Source organism: Dendropsophus ebraccatus, chromosome 3, assembly GCF_027789765.1.
Source record: "Dendropsophus ebraccatus isolate aDenEbr1 chromosome 3, aDenEbr1.pat, whole genome shotgun sequence".
Taxonomy (NCBI): domain Eukaryota; kingdom Metazoa; phylum Chordata; class Amphibia; order Anura; family Hylidae; genus Dendropsophus; species Dendropsophus ebraccatus.
Window position 1 is genome coordinate 143,319,058 of NC_091456.1, and position 23,021 is coordinate 143,342,078.

Below are 23,021 nucleotides of genomic sequence, written 5' to 3' on the forward strand. Positions count from 1 at the left end.
AAGGGGAAGGAGAAGCCACATGTCTGATACAAGGTATTAGAGCGTATGGCACATATATTATGATCATGTGATCAATTTACATTAGTGTGTATATCATTCACGATACATTACCTGCCCCTTTCCCATAAAACTCACTGACGACCTGGAAAGCCTGACTGTATTCAAAATGATCCTTGTCCCTTTTTTCAGTTCTTATACGGTCATCGTCTCGTAGGCTAAAGAAAAAGGGAAAAATATAATTAAAAATGTTCTACAGCTGATAAAAGCAGAGTGATCTCTCGAGTTACAATGGCCTCACAGTTACCGTATTATAAGCATAGAATCGCTCTTTCCTGGTCCGTCATAACAGGAAATTATATTAAATATACAATGCCACAAACACGGCCGATTTGTGGTGCATGTGATTACTTTGGAGATGGTAAAAGCCCAGCATTACTGTTAGCGGTCTAGTAGTGCCTCTCTACTGTACAGTGCAGTACTACATGTCCTGTACTGCTCTTCCAACAAAGACTAGTAATTCAGCCCTTAGGGAAGAAGTATGCTTTTATTCTAATGTTACAATGAGTTCCAAATAGTACACCATAGTGCAGGGACCCCACAGAGACGAGTTTGGAGCGCATGGGCACTCTTGCTCACTGATAACCCCTCCTACAAACACCTTTCTTTAAATAACAAAAACAACAGGTGAAACTTACAGGTGTGAGAGTGATTAAATGAATACATGATGTATGACTAAGCCTGCCACAAAACTTACATAAATATGCAATAGAAAATATTTACAGTATAAAATACAAAGGGCAGTTTGCACATGGTGCGGTAAATGGACAATGGTAGCTTCTAATTAAGCTTAAACTTTTTTTTTTTTAATCAACTGATATAAGAAAGTTATATAGATTTGTAAATTACTTCTATTTAAAAATCTTAAGTCTTCTAGTACTTATCAGCTGCTGTATGTCCTGCAAGAAGTGGTGCAATATTTTCAATCTGATACAGTGCTCTCTGCTGCCACCTCTGTCCATGTCAGGACCTGTCCAGAGCAGTAGCAAATCCTCATAGAAAACCTCTCCTGCTTTGGACAGTTTCTGTTACAGACAGAGGTTTTAGCAAACAGCACTGTGTCAGGCTGGAAAAAAATACACCACTTCCTGCAGGACCTACAGCAGCTAATAAGTACTGAAAGACTTGATCATGTTTTTGACCTTTGTTCCAACTGTTTTTGTGGCTATCTCTTTGTCTGTGTTTGCAGCTAGGTCCACGGTAAAAGATATAGCTCAAAAAAGGCTATTTTAATTCGGGTCACATTTTTAGGGTGTGTTCACATGTACAGGATCCGCAGCCGAGATGATGTAATCTGCAGTAGATATCAATGTAACTAAATAACTGAACACAGCATCAAATCTACGCCATAAAATCTGCTGTGGATCCTGTACATGCGAACGCACCCTTAGGCCGGGTTCACACTACATAAGACACCGGCCGTTTTGTGAACCAGCCACGTCACAGAACGGCCGGTGTCAGTGAAGTTCATCCCAGTATCGCAGTACAGGCCGGATGAACTTCATTTAAACTGGATAAATTGGGATGCCGCAGTCTCCACTGTGTGAACTGACATATCTGTGTGGCCTCTATTCAATGAATAGTGGCTGCACAAAACTGACATGTCAGTTTTCTGTGGAATCCTGGTCGGAGTGTATAAAGTGTATTCCCTCTGACTTTTATATAACATATCTTTTGTATTAATCACGGCCATCGTAGCAAATTGCAACAACGGACGTGATTAATACAAAAAATATATGTTGGGTGAACATAGCCTAAAGCTGCTTACAACCCAATTGGAGATAATAAAACGTATAATGTCCGTACACAGAATGCTGCTTTGATGCTGGAATTGACCTGTTATACTGAACCTCTTAACCTAGACATTTATTCCAACTGGCTAGAAGGAACAAGTTTCCACAGATTTTCAATGGGTGGGGGGCTGTGGATGGGGGCGGACTGGGAAGGACAGAAAACCCACTGGGTCCCAGGGTTAGCTGCTTGGACAGGCAATATGGATTTTCTCCATCTTACGTGCATTTTGCCGCCCAGCATTATTCCATTGCTAAGAGCAGTCAATGTGTTTAGTATGAGCAATGAAAGGTAATTGCATTAGCTCCATCTGCTTTCTACATAATCACCCTATCCAATCTGTATTTAACGTTTTAGAAGACACTGGCACCTATCACGTGAGGATGACAGGTCAGTGTTTAATGGCTGCCCCCTGAGGAAACTCACCACCACAGGGTCAGCACATTTCTAGCCGAATCGTCTTCTCTTAACAGACAATTCTCCCCATGAACCTGCAGCTCTTAATTTTTCATTAACATTGAGAACAACCAGCGTGTACATCACTATGGCCTGTAACTTAGTTAACAAGACCCAGAGCTGACGTTAGGGCTTGGAGGAGCATGGTACATTCTGTATAGCACTCCTGTTATGTGTCACTTAGTCTCACACCTGAATCGACATAAACAGGGTTACTCAAGGAATATTGTGCTAAAGAATCAATATCTCCTCATAGCAGTAGGACAGCGGCATAATCACCGGTCAGAGATCACAGGTCGGAGAACATTCAGTCCAGCAAACAAAGCAAGAGACGGAAAATAAGATGCCGGCATCTCTCTGTGCTATTTCTACACCCAGACTACAGCAAGACTGCTAACTGCGCTGTTCAAAGGAGAGCACCATGGGCATGCCGCATTCTGTAGCGTTACCATGCACAAGGGGTGCCATTCAATGCTGATAAGAGAATTATTATAATAGCAACCTGTACAGCACCAAGACATTAACATTATCAGAAGCAGGCATTGTATTAGGATCATGGCGAGAAAAAGCCTTTACTGAAAATCAGCTAGCAGATACAGACAACAGAGGATAAGAAACCGTCACTAAGAGCTTACAATCTAACAGGACAAGAACAAGTAAACTCATCAAGTTGTATGTACAATTGGGGAACATTTGGGCCCACATATCCCTAAGGTGAAGAGTCACCATACAGACCAAGGGATTGCTGAGGTCCCACCCTACAGATCAAGGAGATGCTGGGGCCTGACCATACAGATAAAGGGATGCCGGGGCCTGACCATACAGGTCAAGGGATGCCTGGGTCTCACCATACAGATCAAGGGGATGCCGGGGCCTGACTATACAGACCAAGGGGATGGCGGGGCCTGACCATACAGATCAAGGGATGCCGGGGTCTCACCATACAGACCAAGGGGATGCTGGGGCCTGACCATACAGATAAAGGGATGCCGGGGCCTGACCATACAGGTCAAGGGATGCTGGGGCACGACCATACAGATCAAAGGATGCTGGGGCTCTACTATACAGACCAAGGGGATGCCAGGGCCTCACCATACAGACCAAGGGATGCCGCGACCTCACCATACAGACCAAGGGATGCCAGGGCCTCACCATACAGACCAAAGGATGCAGGGGTCTCACCATACAGATCAAGGGGATGCCGGGGCCTCACCATACAGATCAAAGGATGCCGGGGCCTCACCATACAGATCAAAGGATGCTGGGGCTCTACTATACAGACCAAGGGATGCCGGAGACTCATCATACAGACCAAGGGATTACCCGACCTCACCATACAGACCAAGGGATGCCAGGGCCTCACCATACAGACCAAGGGATGCTGGGGCCTCACCATACAGACCAAAGGGATGCTGGGGCCTCACCATACAGACCAAGGGATGCCGGGACCTCACCATACAGACCAAGGGGATGCCAGCGCCTCACCATACAGACCAAGGGGATGCCAGGGCCTCACCATACAGACCAAGGGATTACCGAGGCCTCACCATATAGACCATGGGATGCCGGGACCTCAACATAGAAAGGGATGCTGGGACCTTACCATACAGACCAAGGGATATAGGGGACTCAGCATACAGACCAAGGGGATTTCAGGGCCTCACCATACAGACCAAGGGATATAAGGGACTCAGCATACAGACCAAGGGGATTCCAGGGCCTCACCATACAGACCAAGGGATGCCGGGACCTCACCATACAGACCAAGGGGATGACAGGACCTCACCATACAGACCAAGGGATGCCGGGGCCTCGCCATATAGACCAAGGGGAAGCCGGGGCCTCACCATAAAGACCAAGGGGGATGCCGGGGCCTTATCATACAGACCAAGGGATTACCGAGGCCTCACCATATAGACCAAGGGATGCCAGGACCTCACCATACAAAGGGATGCCGGGACCTTACCATACAGACCAAGGGATATAGGGGACTCAGCATACAGACCAAGGGGATTCCAGGGCCTCACCATACAGACCAAGAGGATGCCGGGGCTTCACCATATATAGACCAAGGGGATAGTCAGATAAGCATTGCTGGCAGCTGTGGCATTGATCTGACAGAAACCAGGCCCAAATCTGTGTCAAATAAAGTGTGGACATGGCCTTCAAGTACATAATTTTACAGTTTCTTCACACAATGATGTATCCACTACTGGGAATTATTAAACTATTAGCGTTCTGTGACCATATAAAAGCACAAGGCCATATTTTATTACTTTCATTAATATACTAGCCTGTGTTCTTGACCAGAGCTGCATTCACAATTCTGCTGGGTGTTATTGAAAACTGTAAACAAGGCTGCCGACAGATACATTCTTAACAGCTCAGCTGAGCTCTTCTAACATAGTGGGAACAATTGTTTTTTACAACAAATTACTGTTCAGTACAAAGCTTGGTATACAGGCAACTATTCCCAGAATGTAAATCACCAGACCAAGCCCTGTACACAAATTTGGTTCCGACAAAAAAGATAATGTGAGATGTGAATATAGAACACTTTAGAATTATGAATTCAGCTCTGGATGATTTATACGCAGACAGTTTATTTGTATAATATTGGATCCCCCTGTACAACACTGCACTAACCAGGCAGACAAGTTGAAAGCTATATCAGTAAAAACATGGTTAAATATGAAGTACAGCTGGTTGTAAATCTGATTCAGGCACAACAAACATAAAAAAGAAACCGCCAACCTCAGGTTATAAGCCAACAACAATAAGGGGGTACAACAGGGCCGGGACAAAGAGTAGGCAGGGGTAGGCGATGGCCTAGGGCGCCAAACAGCAGGGGGCGCCACCAGGCCGAACCCGGAAGCAGCATACAGGAGCTGATTACATCAGCCCCCTGCCGGGAGATTCACAGCCTGTGAGTCTGCAGCTGCAGCTGTACATAGGAGGGGGGAGGGGCGGCCTCCTGCTGAGGACACTGCTGTGGCTGAGCTCCCACTCCCAGGAGGCGTCTGACTTGGTGCAGGAGGGCAGCATGGGGGAATGTGCAGCATTACTCATCCCCTGCTGCACATCTGCCTGCCTGTGGGAGCTGCTAAGCTGTCGGACCAGAGAGGAGGAGGTGAAGAATGGCAGCCTGCAGACACCACACAGCACATGGGGACCAGGAGGGGTCTGCAGCTCTGTCTGTCCTGGGCCTCTCATCTGCATTGTTGTCTTCATCACCAGCAGACCCCTCCATGACAGTCCCAGAATGGAAAGTACACACCTAGATGAGAGGTAGCTGTTTTGTGTGTGTGTGTGTGTGTGTGTGTGTATGTATAATATATATATATATATATATATATATATATATATATACATATATATCTTGTACATAAATGTGTGTCTGTGTGTATATATACATAAACATGTCTGTATACAGTATGTAGTTTTTTTGTCTATGTATGTTACTGGAAGGTATGTATAAGCTCAGGTTCACACTGCATTTTGTGTTCAATGTTTCACAGTTTGAATAGAAAAGCGTAGGTGACTATGCTATTGTATATACAGTAATATAGGTGACTATGCTATTGTATATACAGTAATATATGTGACTGCTAGTGTATATACAGTAATATAGGTGACTATGCTAGTGTATATACAGTAATATAGGTGACTATGCTATTGTATATACAGTAATAGAGGTGACTGCTATTGTATATACAGTAATATAGGGGACTTTGCTATTGTATATACAGTAATATAGGTGACTGCTATTGTATATACAGTAATATAGGTGACTATGCTAGTGTATATACAGTAGCATAGGTGACTATGCTATTGTATATACACTTTATTTACAATAGCTTAGTCACCTATGTTACTATATATACAGTAGCATAGTCACCTATATTACTCTATATACAATAGCATAGTCTCCTATATTACTGTATATAAAATAGCATAGTCACCTATATTACTGTATATACAATAGCATAGTCACTTATTACTGTATATACAATAGTAGCACAGTCACCTATATTACTGTATATACAATAGCATAGTCACCTATGTTACTGTATATACAATAGCATAGTCACCTATGTTACTGTATATACAATAGCATAGTCACCTATATTACTGTATATACAATAGCATAGTCACCTATATTACTGTATATACAATAGCATAGTCACCTATGTAACTGTATATACAATAGCATAGTCACCTATATTACTGTATATACAATAGCATAGTCACCTAATATAGGTGACTGTGCTACTATTGTATATACAGTAATAAGTGACTATGCTATTGTATATACAGTAATATAGGTGACTGCTATTGTATATACAGTAATATAGGTGACTATGCTAGTGTATATACAGTAATATAGGTGACTATGCTCTTGTATATAGAGTAACACCTTGGTATTCGAAACACATTTCCCTCTGAAGTTTTGTTCGGTACCGGAACATTGCTTTCAGAAAATCGGGGGGAGAACTGTCAGGTTGTATTAAGGTGTTCAGACACCAAGGTTACAGGTTCTGGATACCCACTGCAAATACTACTGTATGTATTGGGGCTCATAATACAGTGTGGGGGCACTTTCAGGGCATTATACTGTCTGTGGCGCACCAATTCTGATAACACTGGGATGGGGGGGGGGCGCCATTTGCCTTCTCTGCCTAGGGCACCAAAACCTCTTGTCCCGCCCCTGGGGTACAATATTGGGAAATCGCAGCGCAGCAGGAAACTGACTCAGGCAATGATTGGCAATGCTGGAGCCTTCCTGCACACAGTGACCTAAAGAAATCTACAGGATGCAAGTGGCTGATATTGTCTTGAAGGTTTGAGATCAGCAGACAGAATAGTGGAAATTATATAAACCAGGGTTCTCAAACTTTTTCTACCGGACCCTCACCATACAGACCAAGGGGATGCCAGGCCCCACCATACAGACCAAGGGGATGTCGGAGCCTGACCATACGACCAAGGGGAAGTCAGAGCCTGACCATAAGACCAAGGGGATGCCGGGGCCTCACCATAGAGACCAAAGGGATGCCGAGGCCTCACCATACAGACCAAAGGGATGCCGAGGCCTCACCATACAGACCAAGGGGATGCCAGGTCTCACCATACAGACCAAGGGGATGCCAGGTCTCACCATACAGACCAAGGGGATGCCAGGCCCCACCATAGAGACCAAAGGGATGCCGAGGCCTCACCATACAGACCAAGGGGATGCCGGGGCCTCACCATAGAGACCAAAGGGATGCCGAGGCCTCACCATACAGACCAAGGGGATGCCAGGCCCCACCATACAGACCAAGGGGATGTCGGAGCCTGACCATACGACCAAGGGGAAGTCGGAGCCTCACCATAAGACCAAGGGGAGGTCGGAGCCTGACCATACAGACCAAGGGGATGCCGGGGCCTCACCATACAGACCAAAGGGATGCCGAGGCCTCACCATACAGACCAAGGGGATGCCGGGGCCTTACCATACAGACCAAGGGGATGCCAGGTCTCACCATACAGACCAAGGGGATGCCAGGCCCCACCATACAGACCAAGGAGATGTCGGAGCCTGACCATACGACCAAGGGGAGGTCGGAGCCTGACCATACGACCAAGGGGAGGTCGGAGCCTGACCATACAGACCAAGGGGATGCCAGGCCACACCATCTGTTGTTAAAATCCATGCAAATATGACAACTATTACTCAGTCTAACATTCATTTGTCTCCTAGACTCCATATAAGATTGAATTACAAAAATGAGTAAGAATGGTGTTAAAGAGAAGACTGTTGCAGTCAGGGTAAGAACGGTTTACTTATAGTCACTTTTATGAAAAGTGCCTCACCAGAAACTATAGCCTATATACCCGTGACAAAGCCAGGGTCCTGGTGAAACACAGTGGGGGCTATGCTCTTGATTTTTTAAATCAAAGCAGTAGGGCTCAACTGCATTAGAAATAATAAGTGCACATAATGGAGACGTAAGTGTAAATGTTTGCAAAGGTTTAAAGTCATAATTTCTTTCTGTCACAGAGGTGAGGCTGAGCTGCAGCATGCACGTTTCTTCCCTCCCTTTCCTACTATACATGGTTGATATACAAGACTCAGTGCTGGAAGCTAAGAAGCGAGAGATTGGTAGGGAGGTAGCTTAAATGCTGCAGCTAAAGTTGACCTTTATGACAGAGGCTTGAAAACTTAATCTTGTAACTTTGCCATCAGCTAGGAGACAAGCATTTGTTTTACCTCCCTGTCAGCTATCTTCTGCAGCTCTGAGCCCTTTAACCACTTAAGCCCTTTAACCACTTAAGGAAAAAGCAAAATCATTTTTACACTTTTGATTTTTCCGCCTTAAAGATCAGTTTTTGCAATTAAAAAAAAAAAAAAGAAAGCTTTATAAAGCTTTTTACTTTATTTTACCACTCTTTAAAAAGTGTTTAAAATTGTTCTATTCTGACCTATACAATGGTTTTATATTTTTTGTCTATAGGGGCTAATTTTTTGCACCATGATCTATAGTTTTTATTGATACCACATCTGCATATATGTGACTTTTTTTCTGGGATATCATGTGATCAAAAAATTTGAAATTTTGCACTTTGGCAGGTTTTTGCGCTTCTGCGAGATGTGATCATTTAATAGTTCAATCAAACGATTCTGCATGCAGTAATTTTTTCATATTTCTATTTATAAAATAGGAAAAGGGGTTTATTTAAACTTTTATTATGGGATGGATTTATTATTTATATAGCTTTTTATATATATATATATATATATATATATGTATATATATATATATATATATATATATATTTATTTATTTTTTAGTCCCTCTAGGGCAGGCATGTCCAAAGTCCGTCCGGAGGGCCATTTGCGGCCCGCGTTCCGAACTTTTACGGCCCCCCAGGTATCCAGCTTGCTATTATCTGCCTGTGTTATGAAGCATATAGCATGTAGCATGTAAAATGGTCGGCCCTCGCACATGTTCACTTCATCAAATTTGGCACTCTTCGAAAAAAGTTTGGACATGCCTGCTCTAGGGGAATTCTATGAGGCTGGAAACACACACAGCAGTTTTTTGTGCCAAAACCAGAATTGGATTCAAATGGGATTGAAAAAAAAGTGAGAAGTTTTCGAAAAAACTCACTTGTGTGTTTCCAGCCTGAGCAATACATTGATTGCTCATAGGAATCAATGCAGCATATGTACTGTGTTGATCCATCGTCTTGGCACTCACTTGCTTCAACGTGCTGCAGACTGGCTGAAACCATCTCAGAGTTAGGCAGCACGGGAGGCCTCAGGTTGCACTGATAACGGAAAGCCAATCCGGACCACTGCACCACTACCAAAGTAGGCCATTTAAATGCTGCTGTCCATTTTGACAGCAGCATTTAAATGGTTAAATTGCTCCAAATCGGTGGCAGCCCCTGCCATGTGATGAGTAGGCCCGAGTCCTGTTTTTTACAATGTTAAGGGCACCAGGACAATCATGATCCTCCCATGTCATCAAGTGGTTAAAGAGGTTATCCAGTATTAGAAAATGCAAAACTGCACCACCCCCGTCTTCAGGTTATGTGTGGTATCACAATTCCTCCCCATTCACTTCAATGAAACTAGTGTCACAACTCCAAAAGGTCTTAAAACGTATGTTTACCATAATTGCTTGGTTTAAACAATAGGTCATGTTCTGTTAACAAATTCCCTTTAATATGCCTATACATGCAATGATATACTTTACTGCCTTATCACTCCTCCGCAGGCTGCACTATCATTGAGGGTTCTAGTAGGGTGACAATACAGTTGTAAAGATTAGGTCACACCTACGAATCCTTTTACATGAACATACAATCATTCTTGCTATTGCTCTTTAAAACCCCTCTGCCAATAGACAATGATTTTAATGCCTACATAACATGGGATAAATAAATGTTTCCTGTTGCATGATCACTAGGATGTTTCTGGACACATCTATTTATGCGTTACCTGAATTCCCAGGCTGCCTTAGATAGCTGAACAACACGGTAACAGAATGGTTAACAGCCTGACCACCATGACAGAAGAGGATAACTCAGGAACGCACATTCACTGGTGACATACATTTTTTTAGTGGGAAATGGTCTGATCTAGGGGATGAATATGAATGTTAGAATTAAAGGTAAGACAAATACTTCCATACTCCCTCGGTTACAGGTAAAAATAATTGAACCAAATAGGTCAAAAACTAACTGTGTCTAGTGCAGAAAACATTTCCATTTCTCGGTTTTATAATCGACTCCCAAAGAGTTATCGGAAAACAATTGAAAACTTAAATGTCAAACTTTAGAAAGTGTTGCGATGCACCGTTCCTCTCAAAGACATGAAAGTGACGGCAGAGAGCAGGCTGTATTTTTATTTTAGCATGATAATTATACTCCAGCCCACATCGGGGAGCTCAGTAGACACCCACTTCACAAGGAAGCTCAGAAAGCAATCTTCCCACGAAGGCAAGAAAAAGTACAAAGCCGTCAAATACAATGTACAGGAAGAGCCGCAATAAAATGATAAACAATAGATTCCAACTTGTTTTGTAATTAGATTGCAGTAAACATGAAAAGAATACAATATACCCAAGCTGTCTGACATCACCATTAACACAGGCTTAAACAATAATGAGACGTTCACACTTAAGTAGTGCGGTAAACAATATTGTTTTAAATGGGTAGTTTAGCAAAACAAAACAAAAAAATTCTTTCAAATCAACTGGTGCCAAAAATTATTAATTTACTTCTGTTAAGAAATCTAAAGTCTTCCAGTACTTATCAGCTGCTGTGTGTCCTGCAGGAAGTGGTATATTTTTTTCAGTCTGACACAGTGCTCTCTGCTGCCACCTCTGTCCATATCAGGAACTGTCCAGAGCAGTAGCAAATTCCTATAGAAAACCTTTCCTGCTGTTCAGACTGGAAAGAATACACCACTTCCTGTAGGGCATACAGCAGCTGACAAGTACTGGAATACTTGAGATTCTTTTTAACAGAGGAGAATTACTAAACTCTGGCACTTTCTGTTACCAGCTGATTTGAAAGTTGTTGTTTTTTTTGCGGAGCTACCCCTTTAAAATCATCTGGTAACAGAAAGTTATATAGATTTGTAAATGACTTCTACTTAAAAAAAAGTATTCCAGTACTTCCAGCTGCTGCATGTCCTGCAGGAAGTGCTGTATTGTTTACAGTCGGGTACAGTGCTCTCTGCTGCCATCTCAGTCTGTATTAGGAACTGTCCAGGTTTTGCTAATACTAGGATAGTTCCTGACATGAACATGGACAGAGGTGGCAGCAGAGTTCACAAAGTATCAGACTGGAAAGAATAAACCACTTCCTGCAAGACAGCAGCTGATAAGTACTGGAAAGCTTGAGGTTTTTTAAATAGAAGTAAATTACAAATTTGTATAACGTTTTGTCACCAGTTGATTTGAAAGAAAATTAATAAATAATAAGTAGTTTTCGTATAGCTGCTCACCTGAAAAGTGGGCAGGGGGGTGCGGCAAAGCAGGGGAATTGGCGTGCCTCCTCCTGCACCTGATTTATCATGATTTACGCCTGCAAACAGGTGTAAATCATGGCGGAAAACTACACCTGCTCTGAAGAAGGTGTAGATTTCTGTGCCCGCTGAGTCTCAATGAATGTCCCTCTTCATTCAATGAATATGCAAAAAAAAGCTGTAAAACAGATCAGCTCACTGAAGGATCAAGTTACAGCTGCTCATAGAACTCTAGTGCACCGAAGGGGGGAAGCACTGAAGAGATACCACCAGAGGCATAGTGTCACACACAGATACACAGCCGCAAGCTTATAGGGAGTGTTCACCCAGTGAGATATTCCGAGCTTACACTGCTCAGTACTGGTCTATAATGGCCTCCATGCTGCTGTGCTATAGATATATATGGGAGAAGATTCTCCTCTTGTGTGTGTATTACAGACAGCTAGTCTGCACCCACTAACTGTCCCACCAGCTCGGCCTGCCCCCTTCCATGCCGCTGAGCTGACAGCCTGCTCCCATGGTGTTATGCCATGACCCAGCCTCGGACAGTGTGGGGGTCACTCTTCTGGGACTTGAATGCCGATCAGGACCCTAGGACAGTAGACTGCTCACTGCTATAGTTTGCAAATAGCAAGAACGCGATCGGTGCTGGGAGCCTGGGCTGAGCTTTGCCATCCAGCTCAACCCAGGCTCCCAGGGCTGATCACACTCCTGCTATCTGCAAACTGTAGCAGTGAGCGCCCTACTGTCCCTGATCATCCACCATGGGAATGGGCGGGCTGAGCAGGATGGGGGGGATGCTAGCTGTGCTGGGTGAACTGGACTGGAGGGGGTGGTACAGATGGGGCGGACTGGGCGGGACAGAGCGGTGCTCCCAGACCCAAGTGATGCCCCAAATTCTCTTAAGCCCCATATTTGCATAGGGGCAATTAGCGAATTTATAAAGAATGCGGTGGCGCAGAAGAGCATTCCTAACAGCTATCAACTGCTAAGGTAAAGGGCTTTTGTGGCATATCAGCAGGTTCTCTCGGCAGAACCGCTTTAAACAATTAACAAACAATTTACAATGATTTTATGGTCACCTCAAAAGATGCAATCAACGACTCATAGTCATTTGATCTTTGCCTGCATGAACACGGAAAGATTTAAACTTATGTAAATTCGAACAATATAACTAATTTTTGCATGACAATCTTTCTGTGTAACAGGGCCCTGATTGACAGGCCGCTCAGCCAATCACTGGCCACAGCGGTCCCGTCTCGGCCAGTGATTGGCTGAGCAGCCTGTAACTTCAGAGACCAGCTTTGAAGTTCCAGCAGCAGCTGCAGGCAGAAGCCAGGAAGACACAGAGAAGTGAGCAGAAGCATGGGGTAGTGTGGTGAGGTATGTATATACTTTATTATTTTCTTTACACATTCATCAGCCGTCGGCCACACATCGCTGTTACACGTAGCGATGCACAGTCGGCGGCCAATGATTTTTAGTCAGGACCAAAAGACACGATCAACCAATTTATTACACGGAGTGATAAACCTCCAAATTGGCCTAATCTGGCAGATTATTGTTATGTGTAATTAGGTCCTGCGTTCACACTACGTTTTTTCATCCGTTAATGCAAAAAACGGATAGAAAAATGTGCCCATTTGTGTGCATCTGTTTTGATCAGACTTCAATTCTATAAAAAAAAAAAAAGGATCAAAAAGCATCAGTTTTTTTTTACGTACACAAAAATAAGGTCAAGTACATTTTTGTCTACGTTATAAAAATTGGATGTGTTTTGATCTGTTTTTTTTTTTTTTATAATGGAAGTCAATGGAAAAACAGATCAAAATGGACGCACACAATTTCATCAGTACTTTGCAAAAACGTAGTGTGAACCCAGCCTTAGTCTGATGTTGGAGGGAGTGAATGTGAGGTATCTAGTGGACGTTATCAGGTAGTCTCTTCTCACACTCACAAAACCTCTCCCCTGCACAAGACTATTACCCCGTATTACAAAGGACGATTATCGTTTGAAAAATCATTAGATCGTTTGGATTTAAACGATAATCGTTTAGTGTAATAGCAGACAACGATTAAACGAACAAGGAGAAATCGTTGGTCATTTGATAGAATTCTGACCTATTTTTATCATTTGATCGTTCGCAAATCATTCGCACATCGTCCAGTGTAATAAGAAGTCATAGCTGAAAGGTACGCAATTGGAGATGACAAAACAATCATAAGTAACGAACATTGTTCCGTGTAATTGGGGGCGAACGATTTTGGGTCGTTTGCCATAGCGGTCGTTTGAGATCGTTTATCGTTAGTCGTCAAAAAATCACTTGGTGTAATTGTACCCTATGCAGTCAGGGCTTCACTTCTGCTGACTTGTGGAGCAGCTGTCTGATACCAGTCTTTTTAAAGGGGTTATCCAGCGTTAAAAAAAACATGGCCACTTCCCCCTACTGTTGTCTCCAGTTTAGGTGGGGTTTTGAAACTCAGTTCTATTGAAGTAAATGGAGCTTAATTGCAAACCACACCTGAACTGGAGACAACAGTAGGGGGAAAATTGGCCATGTTTTGTAGTGCTGGATAACCCCTTTACAAATGGACAAGAAACCCTTTTGGACCCTGACCTACTATGTTAGAGCAGTCTCTGAGAGCTGCATGAAAGAACCAGGTATGTCACTTCTGCCTCCCTCTCTAACTGGCAGTAAACAGCTGGGATCCATGATATCTTCTTTAATGGGCCTCATAGCAATTGGCTACCCTGCGCCTCTATGGTACTGGGTGCGATTTGCTATGATGAAGCAGTGATCACACTGCAGGAATGCTGAACGCATTATTGAAGTTTCCAATTCCTAATACTATTAGGAGACACCCTAAAACAGAGAAGCTGAAGCAACTTGGGAAAAAGACAAGAGGATATTTGTACCTTTTGAAAACCTATGTTTTCTATAACCTATGTAAAAAACTTATTGTTTTCTATAACCAACTCAGAAATGTACTTTATATTGTCTAGAACAGCGTTTGCCAACCGGGGTGCCGCGGCACACTGGTGTGCCGGGAGAACCCGCCAGGGGTGCCGCGGGATCCCGGTGGGAAATGCACGCTGTCTCTTTAAGAATCCCGAGAAGCTGCGGCCGCGCAGCTTCTCGGGATGCACAGATCACTTTAATGTTCCGTCCGCACTGTGAGCGGGCGGAACATTAAAGTAAGCAGAATATAGGAGCAGGAAGTGTCGGCATCCTGCTCCTATATTCACTCCCATAGGCTGCCGGCGCTTCATGCCAGCAGCCTATGGGAGGCCGGGACGTGACCTCTCCGGCAGGCGTGATGATGTGACGTCATCACGCCTGCCGGAAGTCCCGTCCCCGCGGCTCACAAGATGGTTCCAGAAGAGGAGGAGAGCTGCTTCCTGCAGCCACAGCCCGGATTAGGTGAGTAGGATGTTTGTTTTTTTTAAGGGGCAGAGCAGGGGGCATTATTAGTTCATGGGGCGCACCTCTGGGGGCATTATTAGTATATGGGGGCACCTCTGGGGGCATTATTAGTTCATGGGGGCACCTCTGGGGGCATTATTAGTATATGGGGGCCCCTCTGGGGGCATTATTAGTATATGGGGGCACCTCTGGGGGCATTATTAGTATATGGGGGCACCTCTGGGGGCATTATTAGTATATTAGTATATGGGGGCCACCTCTGGGGGCATTATTAGCTCATGGGGGCACCTCTGGGGGCATTATTAGTATATGGGGGCACCTCTAGGGGCATTATTAGTTATGGGGGCACCTCTGGGGGAATTATTAGTGTATGGGGGCACCTCTGGGGGCATTATTAGTATATGGGGGCCACCTCTGGGGGCATTATTAGTTCATGGGGGCACCTCTGGGGGCATTATTAGCTCATGGGGGCACCTCTGGGGGCATTATTAGTATATAGGGGCACCTCTGGGGGCATTATTAGTTCATGGGGACACCTCTGGGGGCATTATTAGTCCATAAAGGGGCACCTCTGGGGGCATTATTAGTATATAGGGGCACCTCTGGGGGCATTATTAGTTCATGGGGGCATTATTAGTATATGGGGGCCACCTCTGGGGGCATTATTAGTATATGGGGGCCACCTCTGGGGGCATTATTAGTTCATGGGGGCACCTCTGGGGGCATTATTAGTTCATGGGGGGCACCTCTGGGGGCATTATTAGTATATGGGGGCACCTCTGGGGGCATTATTAGTTCATGGGGGCACCTCTGGGGGCATTATTAGTTCATGGGGGGCACCTCTGGGGGCATTATTAGTATATGGGGGCCACCTCTGGGGACATTATTAGTTCATGGGGGCACCTCTGGGGGCATTATTAGTTCATGGGGGGCACCTCTGGGGGCATTATTAGTATATGGGGGCACCTCTGGGGGCATTATTAGTTCATGGGGGCACCTCTGGGGGCATTATTAGTTCATGGGGGGCACCTCTGCTGGTAAAGTCATTCAACATTCATCATTCAGTAACTACATACGATCATGATATTCATACAACTCTTGTAAAGTTTATTAGAGCACAGCGCCACCAAGTGTACATGTGGTGTAATCCCAGATGTCTACTAACTCTCTAGTTAAAGGGAACCATTCACCCCGTGGCCCCCGTTAGAAACAGACAAACAGTTACATAAAGGTCAATATACTTACCATATCGCTCCCGGTCCCGTCCCGGATCTCGTTGTTGACACGGAGAAATCGCCGATTCTTCTTCTCGCGCCCATTATGGTAATGAGCGCCACCGGCCCGAAGTCCAGCCTTCTCCCCGCCTCCGACACTTGATTGACGCCGGGTCTTCTTCCTTCTCGTCTTCTTTCTTCTCGCCGGATCCCGCGCAGGCGCCGTGACGGACGTTTTCGGCGCATGCGCAGTTCACAATTGAAGCCGCTCCACAGCTTCAATGTTTACTGCGCGTGCGCCGATTGTCAGAGCTGAAGTGACGTGTTGGACTTCGCGCATGCGCAGTACACAGGAACGTCACAAGCACGTATCCTGTTTACCGCGCAGGCGCAGAATAGATGACGAGACCTTCGCAACGGCGCCTGCGCGGGAATTCGTGAGGAGACTGAAGACTGAAGACGTCAATCAAGTTCCAGGAGGCGTGGATGGGCGGCGACGAGAAGAGGACCTCATGAATAAGTTGGACTCGTCCGTCGTTTCCTATGGACGTTGGACTCATCTCAGCTCATTACCATAATGGGCGGGAGAAGAAGAATCGGCGATTTCTCCGTGTCAACAACGAGATCCGGGACGGGACCGGGAGCGATATGGTAAGTATATTGACCTTTATGTAACTGTTTGTCTGTTTCTAACGGGGGCCACGGGGTGAATGGTTCCCTTTAAAGGACAACTCCCACAAAAACATTTTTTAGCTTATTTAACACACATTACAAAGTTATATAACTTTGTAATGTGGCTAAATAACTGGTTTGGCCCCCTTCCCCCACTATCGGACCCCCGACCCCCCCCCCCCGGAAGTTAGAGAATTTATACATTACCTATTACGATCGTCACGGTCCTCTTCTCCCGGGCGGCATCTGGTGACGACGACGTCAGAGCCGGGGGCGGTCTGGGTCTTCTTCCTCCTCGGCATCTTCATAGAAAGTGAATGGGATGGAAAAGGCTGCTGGTGCACATGCGCACCAGCAGCCTTTTCATTGGCTGGAGCGCATCACATTCCAGCTTGCTCAGCCCTGATTGGCTGAGGTTGCTGGAAGCCATGTGATGCGCTCCAGCCAATGAAAAGGCTGCCGATGCGCAAGCGCACTGGCAGCCTTTTCCATCCCCAGGACCCGGAAATCAGAGACATCCCTGGACGGTGGGTGGACGGCGGCGACGGAGAGGCGGACGGTGGGCGAATCAAGTGGCGATCGTCACCGGAGGGATGGTGAATGGGATGGAAAAGGCTGCTGGTGCACATGCGCACCAGCAGCCTTTTCATTGGCTGGAGCGCATCACATTCCAGCTTGCTCAGCCCTGATTGGCTGAGGTTGCTGGAAGCCATGTGATGCGCTCCAGCCAATGAAAAGGCTGCCGATGCGCAAGCGCACTGGCAGCCTTTTCCATCCCCAGGACCCGGAAATCAGAGACATCCCTGGACGGTGGGTGGACGGCGGCGACGGAGAGGCGGACGGTGGGCGAATCAAGTGGCGATCGTCACCGGAGGGATGGTGAGTATGGTGTCTGTGTGTGTCTGTGTTTTGTTTTTTTGGGGGGGTCCCGCGGGAGTTGTCCTTTATTAATGTTCCGTACACCCAGCATTACCCTACAGACTTACCAGCCTGCTGTTATGCTGTTGATCAGCTTTTCAGTTCCTTCCGAAATCTCAGAGGGAAGGAGAATTTCAGCCGGCTGCAAACGTAATATTCTTGTCTCCAACTCAGAGCGTGATTTAGAGTCTGGAAAACTATCATTCATCACCTCTCCTGTAGAAGGCTGAACAGCCTGGAAAAGAGAAGACTTGTTAATGATAATAAGTAGTATTACTGGCCTATATCTTAGTCAGTCACGTAGTACATGGTGCATTGGACCGCACTATTCTAAGGACTGCTATGAAGGTGTGGGCTGTGAACCTACCTTTAGAGTACATGGAGGAACAGGTCTGTACGAAACAAACACGTCAGGTCCCTGTCACATTAGTTTAGTGGATTCATTATGTTGGGTTTTTGACGCTCAGATGGACAACGTCAAAGACAGGGTTGGACTTAGGGTAGATTGCACCCTGTGCGGAATTATCTTTCGGACACTACCTTTTTAAGGCCATGCCTAATCCATACTTTATGCAAACTAGGCTCAGTTTTGGTGCAGGTTTTGCAGTTAAGTCCAATTAAGGTGAATGTAGCCAAATTGTAATACCACACACAACCTGAGGACAGTGGTGGTGGTGCGTTGTTTGCAAGACAGTAGCTTTGCTTTTTGTAATCGAGGGTAGACCCTTTAAAGGGGTAGTGCGGCGGTAAAGAATTATTCACAGAATAACACACATTACAAAGTTATACAACTTTGTAATGTATGTTATGTCTGTGAATGGCCCCCTTCCCCGTGTCCCACCACCCCCACCCGTGTACCCGGAAGTGTGGTGCGCTATACATACCTGTCACATGCCGACTCGTCTCCGATCTTCAGTCAGAGATGTCGTCTTCGGGCGGCCGGGCCGAATCCCTCTGAGCGTCCTGAGTGCCGGCCACCCTCTTCAGCGTCATCAGATGCTCAGCCGCGATTGGCTGAGCACAGTTTGGCTCAGTCAAGCGCGGCTGAGCAGCTGATGACGCGGCATGCGTCATCGGCTGCTTAGCCGCGATTGGCTGAGCACAGTTATGCTCAGCCAATCGCGGATGAGCAGCCAATAACACGGCAGAGGGCGGCCGACACTCGGGACAGTCGGAGGGATTCGGCCCGGCCATCCGAAGATGGCTTCACTGACTGAAGATCGGAGACGAGTCGGCACGTGACAGGTATGTATAGCGCACCACACTTCCGGGTACACGGGTGGGGGTGGTGGGACACGGGGAAGGGGGCCATTCACAGACATAACATACATTACAAAGTTGTATAACTTTGTAATGTGTGTTATTCTGTGAATAATTCTTTACCGCTGCACTACCCCTTTAACTGGTATAGTACAATGAACTACATTTCAATCAGTTTAACCCTTGTGTAAAATGTCATAAAAAACAGAAATGATTCTTACCATTAGGCCAAATATAACATTATCAGCCTTCTTAGTTTTAGACTTCTCGGCTGACATTTCAGAAATGCATAGCAGGTAGCTACATGGGGTGTCAGTCGTGATTTTCTCAACCTCTACAGAATCATCAATGTTGATCAATGGGTTCACATTTATGATCGCTAAGGAAGATGTCACCAACTTGACTTCATGACCAATTTAGAGGCCATATTTTTCATCTTGCTTTGAGATCAGCTTAGGTGGTCATCTCCATTTTTTGCTTTTCATATACAGCACCTGCACACAGCTGTAATATGGCAGGAACATCCTAATAGACCTTCTTTCGTAGGCAAACCAATAAAAATAGGTTGACAACACATTTCTACCATACAATTGAGGCATTCAGTATGTTATTTACAGCTCACTGCAAAAAATGTATTCTGCAACTCTATGGGGGAGATTTATCAAGGATGCGCCCTGGCGTATGCCAGCCGTACCCCCCCCCCCCCCGCTTGCCTAATGGGCAGGCAGGGCAAGGCGTGGAGGAGGAGTGAATCATACAAATCAACACCTGCCCCTGAGCAGATGTAGATTTGTACCTCAGTGTCTGCACCAGACACAGGGCCGGCCAGCTTTACTAACAGGCGTAAGTTCTTAAATAGGCTAATGTGTGGACCAATGTATTTATTGTAAGTCAATAGCAGTTCAACAACAACCTTCAAGTAGGTCCCTTTAAATAAAAATTTTAAAAAAAAGTTGGATATATCCAAGAGACATTTTAATACTTTTCATACTTGCACTAATTGGTAGAGCCAGGAGAAAGGCGCAGCTGACTGCTTTACTCCACATAGGGGGACCTTTATGAAGTCTTACCAATTCACTAACAGGCGCACGTCATACAGCCAGGCAGGTGTAGATTTCTGCGGGGGGTTAGGCCAGGTAGAAAAGGCGAATCTGCATCTTCTCTCTGGCATTCACCTGTGGCGTGGCCTTCATAAATATCCCCACAGTCTACACTCCATATACATGGTGCTGCTCCCAGGCCTATCTAATGATCAGTACAAGTCTAAACACACAGATCCCAACTAACAATCACACAGACGTGTCAAAAGTTTTTTAGGTGACAGTGCCCATTTAGGTAAAAGGATATCTTCCCCAATGAGTGTTGATTTTGTGTATAAGGCTGTGAGCTGCCGAGTAAATAAAGAATTTTTGTTCTCGCCAGCAGCCTTCAGCGCTGTAGTTTCTGTTTGTTTTACAACTCCAACCTGGAATAAAAAAATATGTAAAGTGAGACATTGACAGTAATGTTATACCACCATCTAATGGAGAGCTATGGAAGGACATTCTAACACCAGTACAAATCATAAGCCATCCAGAAGGCTAAAGAGACTACTACTGATATACTTCCACATTACCTGCAGGTCTTGTAGTTATTTATTTATTTTTAACTTTTAGGCTATGTGTACACTTTGTTTTTCAGATTAAAGAAAAATCAACCGTTTTTCAAAAGAAAAAAAAAAAGCCTCTTACCTGCAGTTTTGTTCCCATAGGGCCGTGATGGCAAACCTATGACATGCGTGTCAGGACTGACTCACGGCAACATACAGTTTATCTTTAATTGCAAATAAAGCATTTTACTGAATGTGGATTACCAGTTGTTTCTTTACTGGGCTCAATAGAACAATAGAATTTTTTATTTTTTTTCAAATGCCCAAAATACTGCACGTGAACATAGACATCCTGGTACATTTTTAATTGACAATAATATAAGTAGAATAAATATAGTATAAGTAGAATAATAAACATAATCTTACTTTAAAGCCTTTTGCGACCAGCCGTCTGACGTGGACATATAACCTGTGGGTGGGAATACTTGCTGTCATAAAGTTGTGGTCTAGGTGGCAATAAATGTTCAGTTCCCGAGCTGCGATCTGTAAATGGTTACAAAGGAGAAGCTCCAATGTGAACGGTCCATAGAAAGACTGTGACAGTATTACTAGAAAAGACTGAAAGTCATGGGTTATGATGAGTAATCATCAGCTACTGGATATATAGAACATATACAGCCATGGCTAGCCACCACACTACGTACAAGGAGCTACTCATCCATCCATGCTGTCAAAGACTGGGCTTATGTCAGCACCGAGCAAACCCAGGCAAGTGCTCCTGGGGGCACAGGGGGACCTAACACCCTTATGGGGGACCTAACACCCTAATACTATATGTGCTGCAGCAAGGAACCTAATATGTTTTTCTGGTACATTCTGCAGAAAAGAAATGTGGCTTGGGCCGGATGGAAAAAAAATGATCTGATCAAAAAAATTGTGATCAGAGAAGAGGTCACTTGAGAGTTAGTGTCAGCATTCGTATGGCCTGAAGAGCCTGTGCAGAGCTGCTATCTACCAATATATGGTCACTGTATAGGGGATAGTGGTATTGGCATAGTATAGGATTTTATTCAGTATGGTGGCAAACATAGTGGTCACTAAAGCCCCTATTACACGGGCCGACTGGAGAAGCAAAGGAGTGCTGTCAGCTCGTTCCCCACTCGCTGCCGCCGCTATTACACACGGAGGCAGCGAGTGGGTGAGTGCAGGGGAGGCTGCGGGGAGCTGCCCGGATGATCGCTAGATGGTCCAGGCCCCCCAGAGAGGATAGCGGCTGTCTGCTGCCGTCGCTTCTATTCCACGGAGCGATGGCAGCAGATCGTTGCTATTACAGTTGTATTCCTTTCAACATGTTGAAAGACAAACGACAGCAACGATCAGCCGACATCGTTCATGTTGGCTGATCGTTGCCTTCTATTACACGGGACGACCCACTTGGGGATGACCTGGTATCTATTTTATATCTCTTTATCTACCTAATTATCAGCCACTAATCACCCAGCCACTAATAAGGTGACAGATATGGCAGCCAGATCTCCCTTAGATCTGGTGTAGTATATTTATAGGCTATGTTTGTTATACTGTCTATAAATCAGAAAAATGTACAAATTGGTGCACTATGTTATATTGGTATTACCCTTTAAGCCCAGGGGAGGGGTAAACCTCCAGCCATGGGTCCCTCAAGGTTTCCTCCACAGGGTTTTTTTCCCCACCTGAGTGTTGGAGGGTGATTCTTTGTGAGTCTGCTATTTTTTTTGTGTCATGTGATTTTAAATAAAATTGTGACCATTTTACAACTGATTACAATGTGTTGTGTCTCTATTTTGTGTTCTTTGTAGGACTAGGCGATTATGGCCTAAAGCAACATAACAATTAATTGAACATGTAATCTTGATTACGATTATTGAAAGATTATTATGACCTTTTATAAGTTACATCCGTTTTGCAAGCCACATCCAGAGGGGTCAGTATATACATAGCCCAGCCACGGTGCTGTATACCATAATCCCAACATACCCTAACTCCCAGCATGCCCTTGCAGGAGTAGCTTTACAACTGCTGTAGAACCACAGACAAGGAACGTCACGAGACAGATTACGGGTCACAGCTACTTTCTT

At 45.0% G+C, this 23,021-nt stretch overlaps 1 protein-coding gene across 3 annotated transcripts in view; it reads right to left on the reverse strand.

Annotated features, from left to right (window-relative positions):
* The window catches only part of MSH3 (mutS homolog 3), a 103,879-nt gene that overhangs the window by 69,732 nt on the left and 11,126 nt on the right, over positions 1–23,021 (reverse strand). For all 3 annotated transcript variants that reach the window (XM_069962845.1, XM_069962846.1, XM_069962844.1), the window contains exons 5-9: positions 21,331–21,447; positions 20,662–20,781; positions 19,538–19,684; positions 18,125–18,291; positions 112–215 (exon numbers count right to left, since the gene is read on the reverse strand). In XM_069962845.1, the coding sequence (XP_069818946.1) occupies positions 112–215; positions 18,125–18,291; positions 19,538–19,684; positions 20,662–20,781; positions 21,331–21,447 (655 nt within the window). The remainder of the gene's footprint in view (positions 1–111; positions 216–18,124; positions 18,292–19,537; positions 19,685–20,661; positions 20,782–21,330; positions 21,448–23,021) is intronic.